Raw genomic sequence first — 24166 nt, forward strand, 5'->3', positions numbered from 1 at the left:
GGCGCACCAGGCCCCCGCCGCGCCCAGCGCCGCCGCGCCCAGCAGCGCGCCCCGCAGCAGCAGGCACGCCAGGCCCAGGCCCAGCGCCAGCGCCAGGCCCAGCGCCGCCGCGCCCCGCCGCCCCCCGCGCCCCGCGCCCGCCCCGGGCCCGGCCCCCGCCATCGCCGCGCCGAGCCCAGCGCCCGCCAGCCGCGGCGGCCCGGCGTGCACTGCGCGGGGAGGGGCGGGGCCTGCGGGGAGGGGCGGGGCCTGCGGGGGGCGGGGCTTGCCCGCGGGGGGCGGGGCGCGACGCGACGCTCCCGGCGGGGACGCGGCTGCCGCTTGGCCCGCGCTCCTGCCGCCCCCCGCCCCCCCCCCCCCCCCGGCCCGGTGTCCCCGGCCCCCCCGGTGTCCCCGGCCCGGTGTCCGCGGCCCCCCCGGTGTCCCCTGGCTGCGTCGCTGTCCCAGTCCGCGTGCCTCTGTCCCCCGCGGGCCCTCAGCTCTCCCCCGTCCCGACCCCTGCGTCCTCCCGTCCTGTGCCCCCCAGTGTCCCCCAGTCACCCCTGCCTCATCCCAGCCCCTCTGCTCCTGCCCCGACCCCTCTGTGACCCCATCCCGACCTCTGCATCCTCCTGTCCCCCCTAGTGTCCCCCATCCTCACCCCAGTTCCCACGCTGGCCCTCGGCTCTCCCCCGTCCCAACCCGTGTCCTCACATCCCTGTCCCCACCAGTGTCCCCTGTCTGCATCCCTCTCCCAATCCACGTGCCCCTGTCCCCCACTGGTCCTCGGGTCTCCCCCCTCCCGACCCCTGCATCCTCCAGTCCCCATCCCCACCAGTGTCCCCCATCGTCACCCCCATCCCCACGCTGGCCCTCGGCTCTCTCCCATCCCAACCTCTGTCCTCCCGTCCTGTGCCCCCCAGTGTCCCCCATCTTCACCCTGCCTCATCCCAGCCCCTCTGCTCCTGCCCCGACCCCTCTGTGACCCCATCCCGACCTCTGCATCCTCCTGTCCCCCCTAGTGTCCCCCATCCTCACCCCAGTCCCCATGCTGGCCCTCAGCTCTCCCCCGTCCCAGCCCCTGTGTCCTCACATCCCTGTCCCCACCAGTGTCCCCTGTCTGCACCCCTCTCCCAGTCCGCGTGCCCCTGTCCCCCACTGGTCCTCAGGTCTCCCCCCTCCCGACCCCTGCGTCCTCCTGTCCTGACCCCCCCAGTGTCCCCCATCATCACCCCTGCCTCACCCCAGCCCCTCTGCCCCCACACCGACCCCTCTGTGACGCCGTCCCGACCCCTGCATCCTCCCGTCCCCACCAGTGTCCCCCATCTGCACCCCTCTCCCAGTCCATGTGCCCCTGTTCCCCACTGGCCCTCGGGTCTCCCCGACCCCATGTCCCCCTGTCCCCAGCCCCCCGTCCCCACGCAGAGCCCCGTTTTCCCACCCCCACTCCAAACCCAGCATCCTCGTTGCTGTCCCAGTCCCCGTGTCCCCCCTTTCCCAATCCCTGTCCCCATCCTGTCCCCTACAGCCCCCCTGCGCCGTTCCAGCCCCTGTGACCCCCCTGTCCCCCCCGTCCCCACACTCCCCTGGCCGCAGGGCCAGCTCCCTGTCCCCCTGCCCCGGCCCAAGGGTGCCACCGCCAGCAGCCCGCTCGGCGGGGCAGGGCTGGGGACGAGCCACCCGCCGCGGTGCTGGGGACCGCGGGCAGGCCGCTGCGGCTGGCTCCCGGGGGGACGCGGGTACCCAGGGCAGTGCTGCCCGCAGCCCTGCTCCATCCCCTGCAGAGCAGGGGACCACGGCAGGGATGGTGGCACGGGACCGCGTTGAACACAGCTGCGGGGACAGGGCACAACTGCGGGGACAGGGCATGGCTGCGGGGACAATTCATGGCTGTGAGGACAGAATATGGCTGTGGGGACAGGGCAGGGCTGCGGGTGGGGACAACACGGCTGTGGGGACAGGGCATGGCTGCGGGGACAATTCATGGATGTGAGGACATGGCATGGCCGTGGGGACAGGACACGGCTGTGGGGACAGGACATGGCTGTGGGGACAACGCTGGGCTGCAGGGACAGGGCACGGCTGTGGGGACAGGACAGGGCTGCGGGTGGGGACAGAGCATGGCTGTGGGGACAGGGCAGGGCTGCGGGTGGGAATAACACGGCTGTGGGGACAGGACATGGCTGTGGGGACAATTCATGGCTGTGAGGACAGAATATGGCTGTGGGGACAGGGCATGGCTGTGGGGACAGGGCATGGCTGTGGGGACAATTCATGGCTGTGAGGACAGAATATGGCTGTGGGGACAGGGCAGGACTGTGGACAACACGGCTGTAGGGACAGGACATGGCTCTGGGGACAGGACAGGGCTGCGGGGACAGGACAGGGCTGCAGGGACAGGACAGGGCTGCAGGGACAGGGCATGGCTGTGGGGACAGAGCATGGCTGTGGGGACAGGACAGGGCTGTGGGGACAGGGCATGGCTGCGGGGACAGGGCATGGCTGTGGGGACAGGACAGGGCTGCGGGGACAGGGCATGGCTGTGGGGACAGAGCATGGCTGTGGGGACAGGACAGGGCATGGCTGTGGGGACAGGACAGGGCTGTGGGGACAGGGCATGGCTCTGGGGACAGGGCATGGCTGCGGGGACAGGACAGGGCTGCGGGGACAGGGCATGGCTCTGGGGACAGGACAGGGCTGCGGGGACAGGACATGGCTCTGGGGACAGGACAGGGCTGTGGGGACAGGGCATGGCTGCGGGGACAGGACAGGGCTGCGGGGACAGCCTGCCACAGGGCTTTCTGCATCCCAGGGGTGTCGGGGGGGACACAGTGGGTGCTGCCCGGGGGGGGTCACCCCGGGAGCGTGACGTCCTGCCCCACGTCACGCCTGGCTGGGGACATTCCCCCGAGCATCCCCCAGCCCGGGTGGCCCCGCAGCTCAGCGGGGGAGGGCAGGGTGGTCTCCACAGCGTCCCCCCCCCGGGAAGGGACCGGGGCGGCGGGGAGGCCAAAGCCACCCCTGCTTCTCGGGGCTGAGCAGGGACGAGGTGCGGGTCCCCTCCCACGGCAGGACAGAGGTGCTGTGCAGGGTGGCCCTGGGGACACAGCCAGGAGGGGGACATCACCGCCCAGGTCACCTCCACAGCATCGCCCCGAGTTGTTTTTTTGGGGGGTGCTGAGCACCCCATCAGGGCAGAGCCCCAGCACCCCGGAGCCGGCACCGCTGGGCTGAAGGCTTTATTGAAAAATCGAAACCACACGACAGAGGAATTCTTATTTTACAATGAAAAAAAAAACCCCCCAAACCCTGACCCCCAGCCCGACCCGCAGCGGAGGGGCCCCCCCGCCGTCCCCCCGCCAGCGCCGGGGTCCACGTGGGGGACGCTCCCCCCGCCAGCGCCCGGCCGAGACACGGAAAGGAGGAGAAGCGGCTTCGGCCGAGAGCGGTGTCACCGTCCCCGAGCCCCCACCGTGACCCCCTCGCCGCCCCCCGACCCGGCCCTGAGGCCTGAGGTAGTTGGGGGTACCCCGCGCGGGTGAGACCCCCCCTCACTCCAAAAAAGAGCGGGGAGGATTGGGGGGCTCCCCGGGTCCTGCAGGAAGGGGACGGTTGGTTCTGCGTCCGGGTCGGGGTACGGCGACGCTGCGGGAGCCCGGGGGGGAGCCCCGAGGTGCCCCGGGCAGAATGGGGGGCACGGAGCAGGTGCAGGGGACATGGGGACACGGGGTCCCTGCATGGGGTACAGCTGCGGCAGCCCTGAGGCCACGGTGAGGGGCTCGGCCGGGCAGGGGGACAGGGGCAGGTGGGTCCCATGGCTCTGAGCACCAGCCAAGGGACGTCACGGGGAGAGCACGCGGTGACAGCCCCGCCACCCTGGGCGATGCCACCGCTTCCTAAAGGGACAAAGGCCACATCCCACGCCCCCGGCCCCCCGAGGGGCTGCTCGGGGTGTCCCCCCCCTGGAAACGGCAGCGATGGTGCCAGGCTGGACACCCTGGCCCTGCAAGGAGCACCGGCAGGACCGCGGGGACGGGGACATCGCTGCGCAGGCTGCTGTCCCCATCCCCGCCGCAGCGAGACGAGCCGGGGGGCACGGAGCTGGCAGACACCCCCCTGCCCTCCGAGCCCCCCGCTCCAAGGCACAAAGGTTCCCCGGCCGGTGCCAGCCCCGCAGCCACCCCCTGCCCACGGTGGCGAGGACACGGGGGTGGCACCAGCCCGGAGGGAGCGGGCGCGGGGGAGCTGCTCCATCTGCCTTTGGGGTGCTCTGGTTTTGGGGGACCCCAGCTTCCCCCCCAACCCCCTGCGCTGCCGCCCCAGAGCCACCCCCCGTCCCCAGGAGCCGGTGGCACCACGGCCGCCCAGCCCCGCGCCCAGCACCTTGCGGAGGGTTTATTGCTGGCATGAACACAGTGATCTGTCGGGGCAGGGCAGCCCAGCTCCGGGGGGGGGGCAGCACCCCCAGGATGGAGGGCAGGAGCTGACAGCAGCCCCCCCTCCCGCTGCCCACCCCACTCCCTCCCGCACCCCAATCCCCCCGCCTGCGTTGTCCCACGGGAACGCTCCCCCCCCAGCGACCCCGCAGCGGCCAAAGGCACTCGGTGCCCCCGCCGAGGGGGGAGCACGCCTAGCACCAAGCCCAGCAGCACCCCAAAAGCTGGCTCCCGCCCCGGCGGCACCCCGGGGACCCCGGGCCGGCTCCTCCGTGGGGGGGGGGATGCTGGCGCTGAGCCGGGGACCGGGTTAAGGCTGGAGAAGCAGCGAGAGGCGGCAGAGCCCCGACCACCCTCGGCTCAAAGAGTTCCGAAAATCTGTGCAAAAACAAAACTAAAGGGTTAAAGACCCCCCCCCCCCGGAGACCCCCACCCACCCCCAAGCAGCTCTAATAAATACACGTGTGGTTTGCGGCGGGCGGCCCGGGGAGCCCTCGCTCCGGGGTCTCCCCGGGCGGCTCTGGGTGCTGCGGCGCTGGAGGTGGCTCCTGGCAGGGGGGACGCGGGGGACGTGTGCTTCGGGGTGGCTTTTGCACCCGTTTGTCGTGGGTTCTCCCCAAAAGGCTGCGCCGAGCCGGGTGCCAGCCCGCCGCGGGGGTGTCCCCTGCGCGCTGCTTCTGCCGCCGGTGTTAATCTGCAGCTGGAGGGGGACGGGGGGTAAGGGGCTGCGGAGCAACGCGGTGCCCCGCGCACCCCCCACCCCGTCCTGCCGGGTCCCCAGGGCGGCAGAGCCCCAGCAGCACCCTGCCCTGGGGGGATGAAGAGTTAGAGTGCACCCTCAGCCAGTTTGCTGATGACACCAAACTGGGTGGCTGTGACCTGGACAGGCTGGAGAGTTGGGCAGAGAGGAACCTGATGAGGTTCAGCAAGGGCAAGGGCAGGGTCCTGCTCCTGGGGAGGAACAACCCCAGGCACCAGGACAGGCTGGGGCTGAGCTGCTGGAGAGCAGCTCTGCGGAGAGGGACTGGGAGTGCTGGGGGATGACAGGGTGACCATGAGCCAGCAGCGTGCCCTGGGTGCCAAGAAGGCCAATGGGATCCTGGGGTGCATCACGAGGAGTGTGGGCAGCAGGTCCAGGGAGGGTCTCCTCCCCCTCTGCTCTGCCCTAGTGAGGCCCCATCTGCAGTGCTGGGTCCAGTGCTGGGCTCCCCAGTTCAGGAGCTACTGGAGAGAGTCCAGTGGACGGCTACGAGGATGAGGAGGGGACTGGAGCATCTCCCCTACGAGGAGAGGCTGAGGGAGCTGGGCTTGTTCAGCCTGGAGAAGAGAAGGCTGAGAGGGGACCTTAGAAATGCCCATAAATATCTGCAGGGTGGGTGTCAGGAGGATGGGGCCAGGCTCTTTCCAGTGGTGCCCAGCGACAGGACAAGGGGCAATGGGCACAAACTGGAGCAGAGGAAGCTCCAGCTGAACCCGAGGAAGAACTTCTTCCCTCGGAGGGTGACGGAGCACTGGCCCAGGCTGCCCAGGGAGGCTGTGGAGTCTCCTTCTCTGGAGATATTCCAGCCCCGCCTGGCCGCGGTGCTGTGCCCCCTGCTCTGGGTGACCCTGCTTGGGCAGGGGGCTGGGCTGGGTGACCCCTGCCCTGCTGGGATTCTGTGATTCTGTGATGTGGGTCCCACAGGCTCAGCAGCCCCACGGCTTCGCCCACGTGTGCTCACTATCCCCGGGCTGCGCCTACGCCAGCCGGAGATAAACGCCCGCCCGCTCACCGCCTGGACTGCGGGCAGGGCTTCCCCATCCCACCCCGCTCCTTCCCGGCCGGAGCGGGCCCCGGATCCGCTCACCGTCCTCCTCCCAGCCCTCCGCCACTCCCGCCAGCTCGTAGTGCTTCTTGCGCAGCTCCCCCAGCTTCTGCCGCTCCTTCTGCAGCTGGTTTTCCAGCTCCAGCACCCGCACCTGAAGGACACCCCGCACGCCGTGGCCAATGGCACCACAGCCGGCACCCCGGAGCCGGGCCAGACTGGGCACCCCGCTCCTGCACCCGTCACCTCCCCGCGATGGAGCCCAAAGGCCACCGCGGTACATCCCAGGAGCGCTCCGATGGCACGCGGCCCCGGGGACGGGACGGAGCTCGGGTGGTGAAGGCAGCGCACCCGGTGCGGGCACCCAGCGAAGGGGCACTCCGTGGGGAGCCCCGGGCCAGGCGGGGGTGGGTGCTGGGGGGCAGCCCGGGGGGCACGCAGGAGCAGGGGGAGGTTACGGGCTGTCGTGCCATGGCAGGGACACGGGGAACGCTCGAGGACCGACCGCAGGCGGCTCCTGGGCAGACCCATCCGTTGCCTTCACTCCTTGGGGCTGTCACCACGAGCTGGTGCTGCCCGGGGTCTGGCAGCTGGGCAGGGTGCCCACCACCTCTCCCCCCACCCAGGCAGCCCCTCGTTAGCCCAAGCGAGGCACCATTGGGTGCGTTCCCCAAAACGCGGGGGGAACCTCCCACCTGCGAGTCCATCTCCTGGCGCTTGATCTGGGTGAGCGTCATGCTGGAGAAGTCCATGCTGTCTGCGGAGAAACGCACCACCAGCCCGCCTCGAGCCCTGCTCCCCGGCTCGGACCCCCGGCAGCTCCCACGCCGCCGGCCAGCGGCACGGCCGACCGGAGACGGCGAGCGCGAGGTTTCGGGGCGGCTCTGCCCTCCCGCCGCCCCGCGCTTACCTTTCTCCTCCGCCTGTGACTTCCCGGCCTTGGTGGAGGCCACCACGGCGGCCGTCGCCTGGTTGACGCCGCGGGAGGCTTGCTGGAGCTTGCAGAGGTTGGCGCTGTCCTTGTCCGCCTTCACCTGCCGGCACAGCCAGGAGGGGTGCGCTGACACCGCGCCGCGCCAGCACGACCGGCCCCACGGTTTTGGGGTGACCACGCCGTGTCCCCAGGGTCACCCCAACCCACGGCTGGGAGAGCTGCCCGCTCGGGGACGGAGCATCGTCCAGAGCAGAGCGCGGCGACGGGCTGGGGGCTGCCGGGTGACGCCGGCAGCGGCGGGGGGCCCCCTCCCAGGGCGGGGGGCTCCTACCTTGGAGGCAGCCACCAGCTGCGCGGTGCTGGCCGCGATCTCCCGGGAGCAGACCATCAGCTCCTCGAAGGTCCCCTTGCCTTGCACCACCAGGTCGGCAGCGTCGCTGCGGGACGGCACGGAGAGGGGGCTGGAGCACCCTCCCGCCGTCCCCTCCCCGCGGGGACGGCAGCACCCTGCCACCCTTCCCGCCCTCCCTCCGGTGACAACGGCACGTACACCATGACGGTGGCACCCCAGCCGACGGCCTTGGAGGCGGAGATGAGGCCCTCGGTCCAGCGGGAATTCTTGGCGTAAAACTCCTTGGGGGACGCCGCGCCCTGCCGCCGGGAAGGGGACGGTCACGCGCTGGGGACGAGGGGGTGGCAGGGCCCGGGACCCCCAAACCGTTCCCGGGGGAACGGAGCGAGTCAGGGTTTCACTTTGGAGCTGGGCAGACTCTGAACCCGGGCGTCACGGGGAGGGAGACCAGGGACCCCCGTGACACCCCGGGGACCAAGGCTCGGCGCAGCACGTCCCCGGCAAGGGCGCAGTGACCCCGCTGCCCAGCGCCTGCCGCCCCGGCTCACCCGTCCGCTCTCCACGATCTCTCGCTGGAGGTCCTTGGAGGCCAGCACCAGGACGTGGATGGCCTGCATGAGGCCCGTGCAGGAGCCCAGGATCCTGCCGGACAAACCCCACTGAGCCCCGCTCGTAGGGCAGGGAGACCCCCGCGCCGAGGGGCCGCCGCTCTGCCCGCAGCGCCGGGCTCCATCCTGCCTGCCCGGCTCTCTCCAGCCCCCTGGTCCATCATCACCTCTCGTTCACTTCCAGTTTGACTCCAGTGTCACCAGCCCGGGCTTTGCTCAGCATCTCCTGGCAGAGGGGGGAGCGACCGCGCTGAGCCCTGCACGCCATCCCGGCCTCGTGCCGGCGGTCCCGGCAGGCATGGCACCCATGGGTGCCTCGCGGCACGTGGCGACCCTCACCTCGATGCGGGCGGCCGCCGTTTCGATGGCCGTCGCCGTGGCCGCCATCTCCTTGTCCACGAGGTCACCCAGCTCCTCCTGCTTGACGTCCAGCCCTCGGGGCCGCAGCTCCTGGGGACGGGAAGAAAGGTACCGTCCGGGGGTGGCACAGCCCCTCCAGCAGCGCCCGCCACGGCCCGACGCCATTCCGCGGGCACCCACCTCCCCGATGGCGCTGATCCGGCCCAGGCACGTCATCACCGCGCCGCAGTCGGCGTCTTCCACCGTGCCCGGGTCCTGCAGGGCGCTGAGGTAGCTCACGGCCTCGCTGCCGCACTGCTTGCACAGCTCCAGCAGACCTGCGCGGGCACGACAGGCAGCTGAGGGTGCTGGACGTGGGCACAGAGACGCCCGGCCCCTGCCCGCCCCAGTATCCTGCCCGCACCAGCACCAGCACCCTACCTACCCAGTCCCCTGCCCACCCCAGCATCCTGCCTGCTGTGGACCCTGCCCGCCCCAGCATCCTGTCTGCTGTGGCTGCTGTCCACCCCAGCATCCTGCCCTCACCAGCACCCTGCCCACCACAGCACCCTGCCCTCACCAGCACCCTGCCTGCTGCGGCTGCTGCCCACCCAGTCCCCTCCCCACCCCAGCACCCTACTTGCCCCAGCATCCTGCCTGCTGTGGCTGCTGACCACCCCAGCATCCTGCCCTCAACAGCACCCTGCCCACCCAGTCCCCTGCCCACCCCAGCACCCTGCCCTCACCAGCACCCTGCTCACCCAGTCCCCTGCCCACCCCAGCATCCTGCCTGCTGTGGACCCTGCCCACCCCAGCACCCTGCCTGCTGTGGCTGCTGTCCACCCCAGCATCCTGCCCTCACCAGCATCCTGCCCACCCAGTCCCCTGCCCACCACAGCATCCTGCCCTCACCAGCACCCTGCCCTCACCAGCATCCTGCCCACCCAGTCCCCTGCCCACCCAGACCCCTGCCCACCACAGCACCCTGCCCTCACCAGCACCCTGCCCACCCCAGCATCCTGCCTGCTGTGGACCCTGCCCTCACCAGCATCCTGCCTGCTGTGGCTGCTGTCCACCCCAGCATCCTGCCCTCACCAGCATCCTGCCCACCCAGTCCCCTGCCCACCACAGCATCCTGCCCACCCCAGCATCCTGCCCTCACCAGCACCCTGCCCACCCAGTCCCCTGCCCACCACAGCACCCCGCCCTCACCAGCACCCTGCCTGCTGCAGCTGCTGCCCACCCCAGAATCCTGCCCTCACCAGCACCCTGCCCACCCAGTCCCCTGCCCACCACAGCATCCTGCCCACCACAGCACCCTGCCTTCACCAGCATCCTGCCTGCTGCGGCTGCTGCCCACCCAGTCCCCTGCCCACCCAGACCCCTGCCCACCACAGCACCCTGCCCTCACCAGCACCCTGCCCACCCAGCACCCTGCCCACCCAGTCCCCTGCCCACCACAGCACCCTACTTGCCCCAGCACCCTGCCTGCTGTGGCTGCTGCCCACCCAGTCCCCTGCCCACCCAGACTCCTGCCCACCACAGCACCCTGCCCTCACCAGCACCCTGCCCACCCAGCACCCTGCCCACCCAGTCCCCTGTCCACCACAGCATCCTGCCCACCCCAGCACCCTGCCTGCTGTGGCTGCTGCCCACCCAGTCCCCTGCCCACCGCAGCACCCTGCCTGCTGTGACCCCTGCCCCCCCAGCCCCCTGCCCCAGCACTCACGGTCGGCGGGCTCCACGGGGGCCACGTGGGAGGTCGCGCTGCCCTGCAGCAGGCTGTCGCTGACCAGGTGGGCGAAGAGGGCCAGGCAGGGCAGCAGGGAGCCCACGGCTGCGGCGCGAGAGCGGGCACAGCCCTCAGCCCCAGCGGGCGCTGCCCACCCGGCCCACGAGTGCCGGGGCTGCCCCTCGCCCCCCGCCCAGCCCCTGCCCACCTGCGTGGTTGGAAAGGTACTGGCCGTGCGCGTCCCGCAGCCGCTCCACGCACTCGGAGGCTGCCAGCGTCCGGGACAGGAGGCAATCTGCAGGCAGACAGCGGGCAGGACTCAAACACGGCGGCACGTTGGCACGGCCCGTGGCACAGCGGGGACGGGGACTTCGCGTGGCGGCAGGCTGGGGTAGCGCCAGGTTTGGGGCACTCGCCTGCCGAGCCGGTGCAGCCGATGTGAGCGGGGTCCTCCAGGCGAGCGAGGGCATCCTGCACCATCCGCTCTGCCTCCCGCGCCGTGCCCCGCAGCAGGGCCAGCTGCTCCTCGGCCGCGCGCCGCTGCAGCGCCCGCTCCCCGCTCTCCTGCCGAGCCGGCGCGGGGGTCACGGCGCCCGCCGGGAACCACCCCGCGCCCCAGCTCCGAGCACCCCGCGGCTCGGCAGCGAGGGCGATGCCGGGATGCCCCGCGCCGGTGATGCCCCCTGGTACCTTCTCTCTCAGCTGGGTCCGCAGCATCTCCAGGTCCATCCTGCTGCTCTCCTGCTCGCGGCTGAGCGTGTCCCGCAGCCGCTGCAGCTCAGCCCGCGCCGCCGCCATCTCCTCCCCGTGCCGCTCCGCTGCCTGGCTCAGGCTGTCCCTCTCCCGCTCCAGGCCGGCGATCCGGGTGCTCTGCTCCGCTCCCGCCTGGGTGGGCACGAAACAGCAGTCGGGGCTGTGCCGAGAGGGAACCCTCCAGTTTGGGGACTGGTTCGTCTTCCAGGCTTGGGCCACCCTGACCGTCCCCACTCCGTGCGTCGCAGCCCGTGTGGGTCACAGCCCCGCATCACCCACCACCCAGCAGCACCCTCACAGCACCCAGGGCAGGCTGAGGCTCCCTGGGGAGCCCTTTCACTTTTATCTGTGAAAATTCACTTTTATTATGACCGTCAGCATACGGAGCCCTGGCCCAGGCTGCCCAGGGAGGCTGTGGAGTCTCCTTCTCTGGAGATATTCCAGCCCCACCTGGACGCGGTGCTGTGCCCCCTGCTCTGGGTGACCCTGCTTGGGCAGGGGGCTGGGCTGGGGGACCCACAGAGGTCCCTAACGTTCTGTGATTCTGTGACCCTGCTCCTGCAGGGATTTTGTTCAACGGTCCCTGCTGCTGGAGGCCGTTGCTCTGCCCGCTCTCGCACCCAGCAGCGTTAAACCCCCTGGTACCATCATCAAACCCGTCTCGATGCGGGGAGGACGAAGACAGGGAGCTGGTTATCAGGCCAACAGCGGGTATTAGAATCATTTAGGATGGAAAAGACCTCAAAGATCATCAAGTCCAACCGCAAACTTAGCACTGCCAAGTCCCACTAAACGAAGTCCCCAAGTGCCACTTCTATTTGTCTTTTAAATACCTCCAGGGATGGTGACTCCACCACCTCCCTGGGCAGCCTGGTCCAACGCCTGACCACTCTTTCACTAAAGAAATTTTTCCTACTAGCCAACCTAAACCTCCCCTTGCACAACTTGAGGTTGTTTTCTCTTGTCCTATCATTTGCTGCTTGGGAGAAGAAACCAACCCCCCCCTCACTCCACCCTCCCTTCAGGCAGCTGCAGAGAGCGATGAGGTCCCCCCTCAGCCTCCTCTTCTCCTGACTGAACAGCCCCAGCTCCCTCAGCCGCTCCCCATCAGACTTGTTCTCCAGACCCCTCCCCAGCCTCGCTGCCCTTCTCCGGACACGCTCCAGCCCCTCAATGTCCTTCTTGGAGTGAGGGGCCCAAAACTGAACACAGGACTCGAGGTGTGGCCTCACCAGTGCCGAGTACAGGGGCACGATCCCCTCCCTACTCCTGCTGGCCACACCACTCCTGACCCAAGCCAGGATGCCCTTGGCCTTCTTGGCCACCTGGGCACACTGCTGGCTCCTGCTCAGCCGGCTGTTGACCAGCACCCCCAGGGCCTTTTCCGCCAGGCAGCTCTCCAGCCGCTCCTCCCCAAGCCTGCAGCGTTGCGTGGGGTTGGTGTGACCCAAGGGCAGGACCTGGCACTTGGCCTTGTTGAACCTCACACAGTTGGCCTCGGCCCATCGATCCAGCCTGTCCAGACCCCTCTGCAGAGCCTTCCTGTCCTTGAGCAGATCAACACTCCCACCCAGCTTGGTGTCACCTGCAAACTTACTGAGGGAGCACTCAATCCCCTCACCCAGATCATTGATAAAGATGTGGAACAAGACCGGACCCAAAACTGAGCCCTGGGGAACACCGCTCGTGTCCAGACGCCAGCTGGATTCAGCTCCATTCACCACCGCTCTTTGAGCCTGGCCATCCAGCCAGTTTTTTACCCACCCATCCAAGCCATAAGCAGCCAATTTCTCCAGGAGAATGCGGTGGGAAATGGTGTCAAAGGCTTCACAAAAACCAATAAGCAACATAATGCAATGAATTTTTCTTTCATGCTAATAATTCTCAGAATTCTATACCTCCTGACAGATTAACCAGCCATTATTAGTTGCAAAGCCAGTATTATTAGTAAAGGTCTAATGTCACATAGGTTTTCTAAGCTCGTAACCGATGTCTCCAGTACAGAATCACAGTGCCTGCTGGATGGGCAACACCTCGCCGAAGCGCCGCGACGGCAGGCAGAGCTCTCCTTCGTCGGCCCTGGGGGGCTGGGGGGGCCACCCACGGGCTCTCACCTGCGTGCTGGACTCCAGGGTGCCCTGCAGGACCTGCAGCTCCTGTCTGCTGGCCGCCAGCTCCCGCTTCAGCGTCTCCAGCACCTCCGCCTGCTCCTGCGACTGCGGGCGAGAAGAGAGGTCGGTGGCACCGGCGCGGCACGGAGCGTCCCCCCGCCACGCATCGCCCCCGTCCCCACTCACCTTCCTCTGCGCCTGCTCGCTCACCCGCTGGAAGGAGTCCTCCAGCTCCTTCTTCTCCCGCTCCACGTCCCCCTGCGCCTGCCTGGCCACCGTCACCTGCTTGGTCACCTCCGCGTTCTGGGGACAGCAGAGGAGCTCGGCAATCCCCGGCATCGGGCGACTCGGCCGGGAAGGGGGGTGCAGGGGGGTCTTGGGGAGCCCACCTTCCGCAGCAGGTCCGCGTGGTTCTGCACCAGCTCGCTGTACTTCTCCTTCAGCTTGCTGTACCGCTGCTCGTTGGCCTGCGCCCGCCCTGCCACGCATGCAGTGACGCCGCGGTGAGCACCCGGGACCCCCCACCCCAGGGACCCCCCGCCCCAGGGCTCACCCCCCGCCCCGAGCCGGCTGCCCGGCTCCGCCCCGCTCACTTTCGATCTCGGTCAGGCTCCTCTGTGCCTTCTCGGTGTCCTCCCGCTGCTTCTTCAGCTCCTCCAGCTCCGCGCGCAGGAACTCGCTCTCGTCCTGCGCCTGCTGCTTCAGGTGCCGCTGCTCGGCCAGCTCGGCCTCCAGCTCGCTGGCGCGGCCCCGCAGCTGCACCGCGCCCCGCGCGCTCTGCGGGACGGCAGCCGGCAGAGCCCGGTGGCGTTTGGCCACCGCCGGCACCGCTCGATGCCCGCCGGTACCGCCCGGTACCCCGCCGAGCCCCAGATGCAGCAGGGTGAAGCACTGAGGGTGCTGGGCAGTGGGGGTGAGCCTGGTCCCCCCGTCCCAGCACAGCTGGGGACCCCCAGCACGGGCAGGGATGGCTGCGCCACGGATGTGGAAGCCCTCGGGGACAGGGAAGGACACACGGACAGGGTCACCACCTTGCCCACCCTGGGCCCCAGCCACTGCCCCACCAGCCCCACTCCCCGCAGCGGGTCTCATCCCACCCCCGGGCTGCCACACCGTGTGACACCATCAGATGGCTGTCACCCACCTCGGCCTTGAAGTTCTCCAGCTCCTCCTTCAGCGCAGCGATCTCCCCGTAAAGCTGCTCGATTAGCCGGTCCCTGGGAAGGAGAGACAGCGGGCGCATCCTCAGGGCCACCAGCCACGCCGGCACCGTGGGGACACGTCCCCTGTGCCGCCACGGCCGTGGTGCCGCAGCAGCTCCCGGTCCCACCCCGGCCACCGCCGTGGCATCACCGGGACTGCTCACTTGTCATCCTTGTTCATCCCGTTCTGGCTGTTGAAGTTGAAGGGGTCGCTGCCGAAAGAGCTGCCGAAGAGGTCGTCAAACTTATTGTCGAACAGGCTCTGCGGGGAGAGCGGCGCGGAGCTGCAGTGAGCCCACCGCCACCCGGCAGCCCTCGTCCCCTCCCTGTCCCGGGGCTGCCACCTGCTCGGGTCCCGGCTCAGCCCCCCGCTGCTCCCAGGGTGCTGACCATGGGAGCACCTCTGGTCGCTCCCCACCCAACTCCCGGGGCTGGAAGCTCCCCAGCGCCATGCCACCTTACGCCCCTTGCCCTCCCCAAACAGCTCCCGGGGACAACCCTTGGTGGAGAGGGGCGAGAAGCCCTAACGCCAGCGCGCAGAGCTGAGGAGCGATGCTGGGAAGCCGAACATCTCCAGCTGGCCATCACTGGAGGGCACCAAACCACTGAGCAGCACGGCGAGACGAAGCCAGCCCGGCTCAGACCTAGCAGCACCCACACGCAACACCCAGCACCCGCACGGCCCCCCGCAGCGATGCTCCCCAGTGCCCGAGGCCACCCCCGCCGTCTCAGCCCCCACCATGGCATGGTTTTGGAGAAATAAGCCCGGTCTCGGAGCGCAAGGGCACCCATCGTCCTCTCCGCAGCCGAGGGGCACGGGCAGCGCGGCGGTGGCTCACCTGCGAGGCCGTGTCCATCTCCACCAGGTCCGTGATGGGCTCGCTGTCGGGCGAGGATGCCTCGGCGGGGATGACCACCACGGGGCTGATGTGCTCCGACAGCGCCGAGGCGCGAAGGAAATTGGGAGGGTTCTGGAGAGGGAGGGGAGCGCGGCTGGGGGGGGAGAACTGGCACTGCCGCACGGATGGGCGAAATCCTGCCCCGGTGCTGAGCTGGCTGTGCCCACACCCGTGGGAACGGAGCCATGACCCACTGGGAAGGAGCCAGCACCCACCGGGAAGGAGCCAGCACCCACCGGGATGGAGCCAGCACCCACCGGGACGGAGCCAGCACCCACCGGGAAGGAGCCAGCACCCACCGGGATGGAGCCCAGCACCCACCGGGACGGAGCCCGCACCCACCGGGAAGGAGCCAGCACCCACCGGGATGGAGCCAGCACCCACCGGGACGGAGCCAGCACCCACCGGGATGGAGCCAGCACCCACCGGGAAGGAGCCAGCACCCACCGGGATGGAGCCCAGCACCCACCGGGAAGGAGCCAGCACCCACCGGGACGGAGCCAGCACCCACCGGGAAGGAGCCAGCACCCACCGGGATGGAGCCAGCACCCACCGGGACGGAGCCAGCACCCACCGGGATGGAGCCAGCACCCACCGGGATGGAGCCCAGCACCCACCGGGAAGGAGCCAGCACCCACTGGGATGGAGCCAGCACCCACCGGGAAGGAGCCAGCACCCACCGGGATGGAGCCAGCACCCACCGGGATGGAGCCCAGCACCCACCGGGACGGAGCCAGCACCCACCGGGATGGAGCCAGCACCCACCGGGAAGGAGCCCAGCAAGGGCTGAGGGTCGGTGCGAGGGGGTCCCAGCCCCCGGCCGGAGCGGCAGCTCCATCCCGCAGGATCCCCCCCAGGGAGAGAGGCATGGATGAGCCTCAGGCCCCACCAGCCCCGCGTTGCCACCAGCCCCAGGATGCCAGGCAAGGTGGCAGGTGACCCTTTTTGGACACTCTCCCAGTGTCACCAGCCCCACTGCTACTGCTGGCCACGGGGACAGCGAGCGTGGGGACTGGGGACGACGGGGTCTCACCTCCGGCAGCTGCGGGATCTGAATCAGCCGTTTGAAGTACTGCAGGTTGCTGGAGCGGTAGAAGAGGTCCTTCAGCCTGCAAGGGGCACGGAATGGTTGAGGACTCTTGCCCAACCCAGACACTCCAGCCCAAACGTGGGTGGCTCCAACCCCTCGCCTGGCCCCGGGAGGGTGTCACCAGGCCGCCGCGCTGCAGGGGAGGGGATGGTGGTGTGTCCTACCACCAAACCCATGGCAGGTCCTTGAAGACCCCATCACCAGCCTCCTGCCTCTGGCGGGAGGGACCCAGGACCTGATGAGCAGGGAGAAGGATACCAGCAACCTGATCTAGTGAAAGACGTCCCCGGCCACGACAGGGAGGTTGGACTGGGCCATCTTCAAAAGTCCCAAATAACTCTGTGAGTCTACAAAGCCATGAACCGCAGCAGAATGGCTGCATCGGGTTGTGCTGAGGTCCAGCCAGCTCCCTGTGCTGTCCTCACCACGGCCACAGCTTGAGGGGACAGCTGAGAAACATCACCACTGCTCCCAGGGACAGCTGAGAAACATCACCACTGCTCCTGCTGCGGCCCCGGCCACCGGTGGGCTGAGGGCTTCCAGCCTGGAGGCCACGGCTGCACCATCATCTCCAGCCCTCCGCAGGGCACCTCCCAGGGCTGCCCCTCTCCTGGATTCCCGACGCCGGCATCCAGAGCAGCCCGTCATCACGAGGGCTCTCCACCCTCGCCGTCCCACCTCCTGCCAGGTCGCTGCCTTTGGGTTGCGCACGATGAGACGACCAAGAGCTGGGGCTCCGGGGCAGCCCCGGCCGCGCTGCTCGCAGCTCCCTCTCGCAGCTCCCTCTCACTTCCAGCCCACCCCAGCATCCCGCTCGGCATCTCGGCGCTGTCGCCACCCGCCCCAGGGTCTCTGGCCTGGGTGGGCAGAGCCCACGGACAGCCCTGCCGTCTGCTGACGTCCGCGCCGGGTGGGTTTTTTCCCCGTGGGCGCTGGTTTGCCGTTTGTGACCTTGAATCGAGCCGTCCCTCGGCGCCGCGACGCCCTCCTGCTGCTCTCAGCGGCCACTTTGCCTTTCACTGCCCCAAATAATTGCCAGAGGCCGCGGCACTTCGCTGCTCGCTCTTCTTCGATCTCATTTAAAATGTGGGGAGAGGACCGGTTCCAGCACCGAGGCTGGGATCGCCCCGAGACACCCCCCGGTACGAAGCACCAGCATCTGTCTCCTGTCCTTTGCACTGTCACCAGCCCAGGGGAGAACCGCCCTCACATCTCACAGCATCGTGGGCTCACGGAGTGGTTTGGGTTGGCAGGGACTTTCGAGGCCCATCCAGCCCAACCCCTGCCATGGCAGGGACCCCTTCCACCAGCCCAGGCTGCTCCCAGCCCCGTCCAACCTGGCCTTGAACCCGGCCAGGGATGGGGCAGCCACAGCTTCTCCGGGCACCCAGTGCCAGGGCCTCAGCACCCTCAGCGCAGAACATTCCTCCCCGATGTCCAGCCTCACCCCCCCTCGCTCTGTCTCCAAGCGCTGTCTTGTGGTGGGGACCCCCGAGCTGGGCGCAGGGCTGCAGGGGGGCTGAGGAGAGGGGAGCAGAGGGGGAGCATCCCCTCCCTCGCCCCGCTGGCCCCGCTGCTGGGGACGCAGCCCAAGAGACGCTTGGCCTTCGGGGCTGCCAGCGCACGTGGCCGGCTGATGTCCCGTCTGTCACCCACCAGCATCCCCCACTCCTTCTCTGCAGGGTGCTCCCCATCCATCCATCCATCCCTCCATCCAACCATTCATCCATCCATCCATCCATCCATCCATCCATCCATCCATCCATCCATCCATCCCTCCATCCAACCATTCATCCATCCATCCATCCATCCATCCATACATCCCTCCATCCATCCATCCCTCCATCCATCCATCCATCCATACATCCCTCCATCCATCCATCCCTCCATCCCTCCATCCATCCACCCCTCCCTCCATCCCTCCCTCCATCCATCCACCCCTCCCCCTCCATCCATCCATCCATCCATCCATCCCTCCCTCCCCCAGCCTGTGCTGGCACTGGGGGTTGCCCCAACCCAGCTGCAGGACCTTGCCCTTGGCCTGGTTGAACTTCATGAGGCTCACATGGCCCCGCTCCTCCCGGCTGTCCAGGTCCCTCTGGATGCCACCCCGTCCCTCCCACACCACCCAGCTTGGTGCCATCCACATTTCTCAGGGCGGTTCCACTTTTCCCCAGAGCTTTTGGAAATAAATGTCCTTGCTCCCACCGCGCACCACCCTGCAGCAGCTCATGGCTTCTCACGAACCCAACGCCCACCCCCCGCACGCAGCAGCGCCCGCCCCATCCCACGCCGTCTGCTTCCTGGGGACCCTCTCCCGCTCCTCGCTTCCCCACCGTGCCCAGCGCCGTGCCAGCCCCTCCGCTGCCCTTTCCATGGAGGAGCCCTTTTTACCCTGGAGACCTTTTGACCAGCCAGCAGCACAACGCTCCCCGGGCACGGGCGATGCTCCAGCAGCACCGCAGCCACCCTCACGGCCAAGGTCGGGCAACCGCGTGACCATGACTCGGCTCTGGCTCCCTCCTCCTCCACCCTTCATCTGCTGCTTTTCAAATCGCTCTTAGCGATGCCCTAATCTGGGACAGCCACAGGTGCCACCAGCTTTACCCTGTCCTCTTCCGTCCGTGTCCCTGCAGGGGTGGCTTTTCCCACCCAACAGCCGCCTCTGCTCCACCACCCCACCCCGCAGCATCCCTGGCACCCAGGCTCTCTGCAGGGCTCTTCGTGGAGCCCTCCTCAGCTTCATCCTTTGGCTGCCCCTTAAACAAGCTCCCTTGGCTTCGTGCAACTGGCATTTGTTTTTTGAAATTCCACCGAGCTGTGAGGGGGGATAAAACCTCTTTTCCCTGTCCCCTGCCCCCAGCGCCATGACCGTGAGACCCCCCAGGGAAGGACCCTCCCTGCTGCAGCAGCATCTCGAACCACCTCCATGAGCTCCTTGCATTCTCCCGCATCCCTCTCCCAACGGACTCACTGCAGCCAGAAAAATGCTGCTAAGGGTGCCCAGCACCCTGCTCACCGAACACCCAGCCCGGGGCATCCCCGGGTGTCCCCACAGGCAACCCCCACCCCCCGCGCTCAGCGTCTCAGCACGCCAGCAGCAAATTGCACGTAAAACTGCAATTAAACGCTTTGAGGGGTTTAAATTGTCGGACCTGCCGTCAGAGGCCGTTAATTATTATTATTAATTAATATTATTATTATTATTAATTAATAAGGCCGTTAGCTGGTAGTTCCATAGCTGCGGATTAGCCAAGCGGAGCGGCTGTCCTGGAGGAAGCTCCAGGGAAAGCCGAGAGCTCGAAGCAGGCTGGACTTCAGAGCCCCAAGCAAGAAGGGCTCCTGCGCTTCCCCCGTCTCCATCGCTCGGCTGCTGAGCCCCGGCACGGGGGCTCCGGGTCCCTCTGCGCTCCCCCCGCCCTGGGAGCACCCCCCGAGCACCCCCGGCCGCGGGCAGAGCCAGCACCCCAGCTCCGGGCACTCACTTTCTGAACTGCTCCAGGAAGCGGTCCCGGTGGCCCTGCAGCGTGTCCGCCGGCAGACCTGGAAGAAGCACCAAGAGGAAACGTCACCGGGCATCCCCACGCCGGGCCAGGGGACAACCCATGTGGGGATGGGTCTTTCCCAGGGATGGCCACCCTCCTCCGGGATCGGAACGCTCCGGGCTCAGCACCCCACTGCAGGAGGGGCTCGTGCCCCCCCTGGGCACCCCCAGGGCAGCGAGCTGCTGCTCAGGCACCAGCACCACGATCTGAGGTCCCGGGGGCTGTGGGCTTTGCAGTCAGCCCCTGCCCAAAGCCGGGCGAGCTCCCGGTGGGCACCGTCCCCGTGGCCGAGGGGCGTTTGGCAGGGCAGGGTCCTGGGACGGCTCGGTCCCGCGGCGCTTGCATCTCCCGTCCCTCGCCCTGGTGACTCCCTCGCCCCCCGGAGAGGCTGGGAAGGAGCTGGGGGAGAAGAGCCCAGCCCGAGCAGGGCCGTGAGCCCCGGCGTCCCCTCTGCGTCCCCCCCTGCCCCAAGCAGCCGCGCTGGGGACACTCACAGGAGTGGAGCTTGAAGAGCAGCTTGACAGTGTAGTCATAGAGGTGACTGCAGTCCAGGATCACCTGGATGAGCGGGGCCAGGCGGCACTGCCCCGCGGCCGTCACCGACACCGAGCGCGACATGTCCAGGGAGCTGAACACTGCGGGGAATCACAGACTCACAGAATGGTGGGGGTTGGCAGGGCCCTCTGTGGGTCACCCAGCCCAACCCCCTGCCCAAGCAGGGTCACCCAGAGCAGGCTGCACAGCACCGCGGCCAGGCGGGGCTGGAATATCTCCAGAGAAGGAGACTCCACAGCCTCCCTGGGCAGCCTGGGCCAGGGCTCCGTCACCCTCAGAGGGAAGAAGTTCTTCCTCGGGTTCAGCTGGAGCTTCCTCTGCTTCAGTTTGTGCCCGGTGCCCCTTGTCCTGTCACTGGGCACCACTGGAAAGTGCTTGGCCCCATCCTCCTGACCCCCACCCTGCAGATATTTATGGGCATTTCTAAGGTCCCCTCGCAGCCTTCTCTTCTTCAGGCTGAACAAGCCCAGCTCCCTCAGCCTCTCCTCGCAGGGGAGATGTTCCAGTCCCCTCATCATCCTTGTAGCGCCAGATCAGGCTCTGGCAGCACCGGCGGGTGCCACGCCGCGTCCGCAGCCGTCACCTGGAGCAAGGGACCCGCTGGCCCCTGGGGACCCCCCAGCTGGCCACCCCGTAGCCATTTGCTGGCCCAGCGGGAGGGGAAATCCCCACCCGGGACTCTCCCGCTGGCGTGGGAACCCTTCAGCCTGGCACCGTGGGCTGGCGGTGCCCGGTCCTGAGACCCGCCGGGTCCCTGGGCAGAGCTGCCGGCCCCCCCGAGGGCACACAGCCCCTGTGCTCTGCCCGTCACCGCTGGCACCTGCGCATGCCGGGGAGATGCTCCGGAAACAGCCGGGAGCAGCCGGCAGCGCCTCGTGCCCGTGATCCTCTGCCCACGTCAGATCAAATCGCGTCTCGTGCCGGGGCGGCCGAAGGTGGCAACTCCGTCACCTCCCAGCCCCGCTCTGCCGGGCAGAGCAGCGGGAGCGCCCGGGAGCGCTCCGGGGATTGGGGCTGCGCCGCAGGGATGAGCCCCTCGGCACCAGCACCGTCCCGAGACCAGGGCCACGCTCCAGCCCCGTCCAAACGCAGCCCCGTCCCGCCAGCACCCACAGCCCCGCGCACGCAGTGGGCGAAGGCTTGCCCCAGAACTGCTTTAATTCACCCCAAACCTGCTCCGGCCCAGCCGTGCAGAAGCCCGTGAACAGCCCTGCAGATCGAGACCGGCCCGTTTCCACCCCGCTGCCTGCTGGCGCGGGGGGAAGGCAGGATGCTCCCAGGCCTCGCCCAGCGCCCGCACCGCTGCAGACACCCGCAGCAGCTTGCGTTTGCTGCTAACGAAAACCAAACCCTGTCGCGAGCCCACAGGTAAGACGAGAAGAAACGAAGCCCGGGGCGGCTGCGGGAGCGGAGAGCCCGGGGCTGGGGCGGTGGAAGCGATGCACGCGGAGCGGGACGGAGCGACGCGGCGAGCCCCGCGGCGCTGCCACGAGGCAGCACGGCACGCAGGGACTTCGGCTAATGATGATTTGGGTAAAGCAGGCAGAAAAGAGATGAGCTGTGGTGCTGCCTGCAGACAGCACCCTTCCTGGAGCCTCCCCCCAGCGCAGCTCAGCCCCCCTGAACCCCCGACCCCGACCGCCGGCACGGCTCACCCGTCTGGAAGAGGTTCAGCTCGCACTCCAGGTAGTCAAACATCTCCACCGTCAGCTGGAAACTGGGAAAAAAGGATGAGGGTGGCTGGGGAGCATCCTTACAGCCACCTCCACCCGTGTCCGGCGCCGGCCCCGAGGGACGAGCGGGTGCTCCGGCGTGGAAGCACCAGCCTTGCCCGGGGGGCTCTGCCCGCTCCCGGCACCCGTGGCAGGGCTGGGGAGAAGGTGCGAGGTCCCGTCCCCGGCGCGGCGGTGCGCTGGGGAGGGTGGGCAGTGCCAGCCCACCCTGCCCGCACCCGTCCCCCTCCCTCACCTCCCAGCCCGGCCCCGCGCTCACAAATTATTGACGTCGTTCTCCCCCGCCTCGTCAAGCTGCCGGTCGGACATCTGGAGATTGCCGGGGAAGCGGGGATTCTGCGTGGGGAAACACGAGTCGGGAAAGGGTTTCGGAGGATCCCCTGCTTCGGCCACCGCGCTGGGAGCACCGGGGTTGCCGGTCCGGCCAGCGGCCTCAGTGCCAGGCACTGGGACAGCTCTTCAGAGGCGCCCAGGGAGCGATGCGGGGGGGAAGGGGGCTAACGCGAGGTCTGCTGAGCCCTGGGTGACCACAGCAGCCCCCACCCGTGGTGCCCGTGTTCTCTCCAGCCAGAAAAGCCGCTTCTCCCTGGGCTTAGGAACCCGCGGAGCAGGGAGGAGATGGGGCCACCAGCTCGCGCACGGCATCGCCGAGAGCTGGCGGGGAAGGAGTCAGTATCTGCTCCGGTGGGCAAAGCCTCGCCACGCTGCCCCGGCGTTTTGGGGAAGGTCACACCACAGCTCCAAACCGTCGGGGCGACGGGCACAGCCGGGCTCCACAAAACACCTCTTTCCAGCAGAGCTCCGAAAGGAAGGCACCGCCACGGGCACCAAAGCTGCCGCAGCCGCCTGCCGTGGGGACGAGGGTGCCCGAAGGCACCCACCACGATTTCCCACTCTCCTCTTGGCAGCGTGCCGCTATCTTAATGCCACAGACTTCTTCTGTTCTATCCCACCCTGTCGCATCTGCCCAGATAAGGAGCTCTGTCAAGGTGAGCGTGGCTTCCCCAGGCACGGGAGGGCACTTCGCCCTTGCTATGAAGATGCTCCCCGCCACCCCCGGCAGCTGGCACGGCGCGGAGCAGACCTGGAGCGGGGGCACCCCCTCCAAAGGCCAGCCCCAAGCAGGGACCTGACCAGCAGGCTGGAAAAAAGCTCCTGATGGTGGGGGACAAAACCCACCCGGGATGGTCCCCTGGGATTCTCCCGGGGCCGATCCCGCAGCCTCGGTGACGTTCACCAAGCGGGGCAGGCGACGGAGCCCTGGGAGCACCGAGGCTGCTGGGGACCGAGAGGTTTGCTCTGGGCTACCTCGCCCTGATTTCCCTGATAAATCTAAGGTGGGATTTCTGGTCTGCGATGAACCGGGTGCTCACAGAGAAACCTTCAACCCGTGACTGTGGAAGTTCTGCTGGGAAGAACCAGGCTGTGCACGCTCAGCGGTGCTCAGACAAAGTTACTCCTTATTTCCCCATCATCTGCGAGTTTCCAGGCTGACTGGCTGCTCCCACTCCCGTTCTCCTGCCCATATAAAAACCTCGTTTTAGAAAGCACTAGAGTGCCTTGTACCCAAACGTCGGTCCCAGGCAAAGGGAGGTTTCTGCCCACACCTATTTAATTTCTGCTTTGCTGACTGTGGCGAATAACCCTCCACGCTGCCCATCCTCCTCCGTGCACCGACAGGGACACCCCCGCAGCCCAAACCCCCGTGTTCGTGGTGACACAGAAAAGCCAGGGTCTGCCGCCGGGTTTTCCAGGAGGATTCACGGCTCGGCGCAGCCCCTGCCCTGCCTCCTGCCCGGCCCTGCTTTAGCCCCCGCACATCTGGGCAGGGCAGCGCTGGGGACGGGCGGGAGCTGCTCCCACGGCATGGCCCCTGCAAGCCCTCCCCACTCCAGAACCCCACCGCCTCTTCCATCGCTGCCCATCTAGGATACCTGGGAGTGGACGTGCACCCCAAAGCTGGGGGTCTCTTACTGCTTCTTGTAGCCCCCCAGCTCCCAGCCCAGGTGCCTCCAAGGAGTCCTGATCCACCCCGAAACCGCCCGTCCCCACGGCGCTGATCCCTGGGCCACGTTTTATCCAGGCTAAGGACG

At 68.2% G+C, this 24166-nt stretch overlaps 1 protein-coding gene across 4 annotated transcripts in view; it reads right to left on the bottom strand.

The window, feature by feature from the left end:
• Window positions 1–5021: 5021 nt before the first annotated feature.
• HIP1 (huntingtin interacting protein 1) overlaps window positions 5022–24166 on the bottom strand; it is a 56531-nt gene continuing 37386 nt past the window's right edge. For all 4 annotated transcript variants that reach the window (XM_075440237.1, XM_075440239.1, XM_075440240.1 and 1 more), the window contains exons 6-31: window positions 22333–22409; window positions 21996–22057; window positions 20280–20420; window positions 19726–19783; window positions 16184–16259; window positions 15091–15222; window positions 14416–14513; window positions 14194–14266; window positions 13643–13826; window positions 13439–13527; window positions 13236–13352; window positions 13053–13154; window positions 10876–11070; window positions 10602–10749; window positions 10394–10480; window positions 10183–10290; window positions 8655–8791; window positions 8454–8564; window positions 8282–8340; window positions 8055–8148; window positions 7705–7805; window positions 7486–7591; window positions 7131–7254; window positions 6916–6977; window positions 6263–6374; window positions 5022–5115 (exon numbers count right to left, since the gene is read on the bottom strand). In XM_075440237.1, the coding sequence (XP_075296352.1) occupies window positions 5105–5115; window positions 6263–6374; window positions 6916–6977; window positions 7131–7254; window positions 7486–7591; window positions 7705–7805; window positions 8055–8148; window positions 8282–8340; window positions 8454–8564; window positions 8655–8791; window positions 10183–10290; window positions 10394–10480; window positions 10602–10749; window positions 10876–11070; window positions 13053–13154; window positions 13236–13352; window positions 13439–13527; window positions 13643–13826; window positions 14194–14266; window positions 14416–14513; window positions 15091–15222; window positions 16184–16259; window positions 19726–19783; window positions 20280–20420; window positions 21996–22057; window positions 22333–22409 (2664 nt within the window). In that variant the 3' untranslated portion in view covers window positions 5022–5104. The remainder of the gene's footprint in view (window positions 5116–6262; window positions 6375–6915; window positions 6978–7130; window positions 7255–7485; window positions 7592–7704; window positions 7806–8054; window positions 8149–8281; window positions 8341–8453; window positions 8565–8654; window positions 8792–10182; window positions 10291–10393; window positions 10481–10601; window positions 10750–10875; window positions 11071–13052; window positions 13155–13235; window positions 13353–13438; window positions 13528–13642; window positions 13827–14193; window positions 14267–14415; window positions 14514–15090; window positions 15223–16183; window positions 16260–19725; window positions 19784–20279; window positions 20421–21995; window positions 22058–22332; window positions 22410–24166) is intronic.

The sequence above is a fragment of the Opisthocomus hoazin genome, chromosome 20, assembly GCF_030867145.1.
Source record: "Opisthocomus hoazin isolate bOpiHoa1 chromosome 20, bOpiHoa1.hap1, whole genome shotgun sequence".
Taxonomy (NCBI): Eukaryota; Metazoa; Chordata; class Aves; order Opisthocomiformes; family Opisthocomidae; genus Opisthocomus; species Opisthocomus hoazin.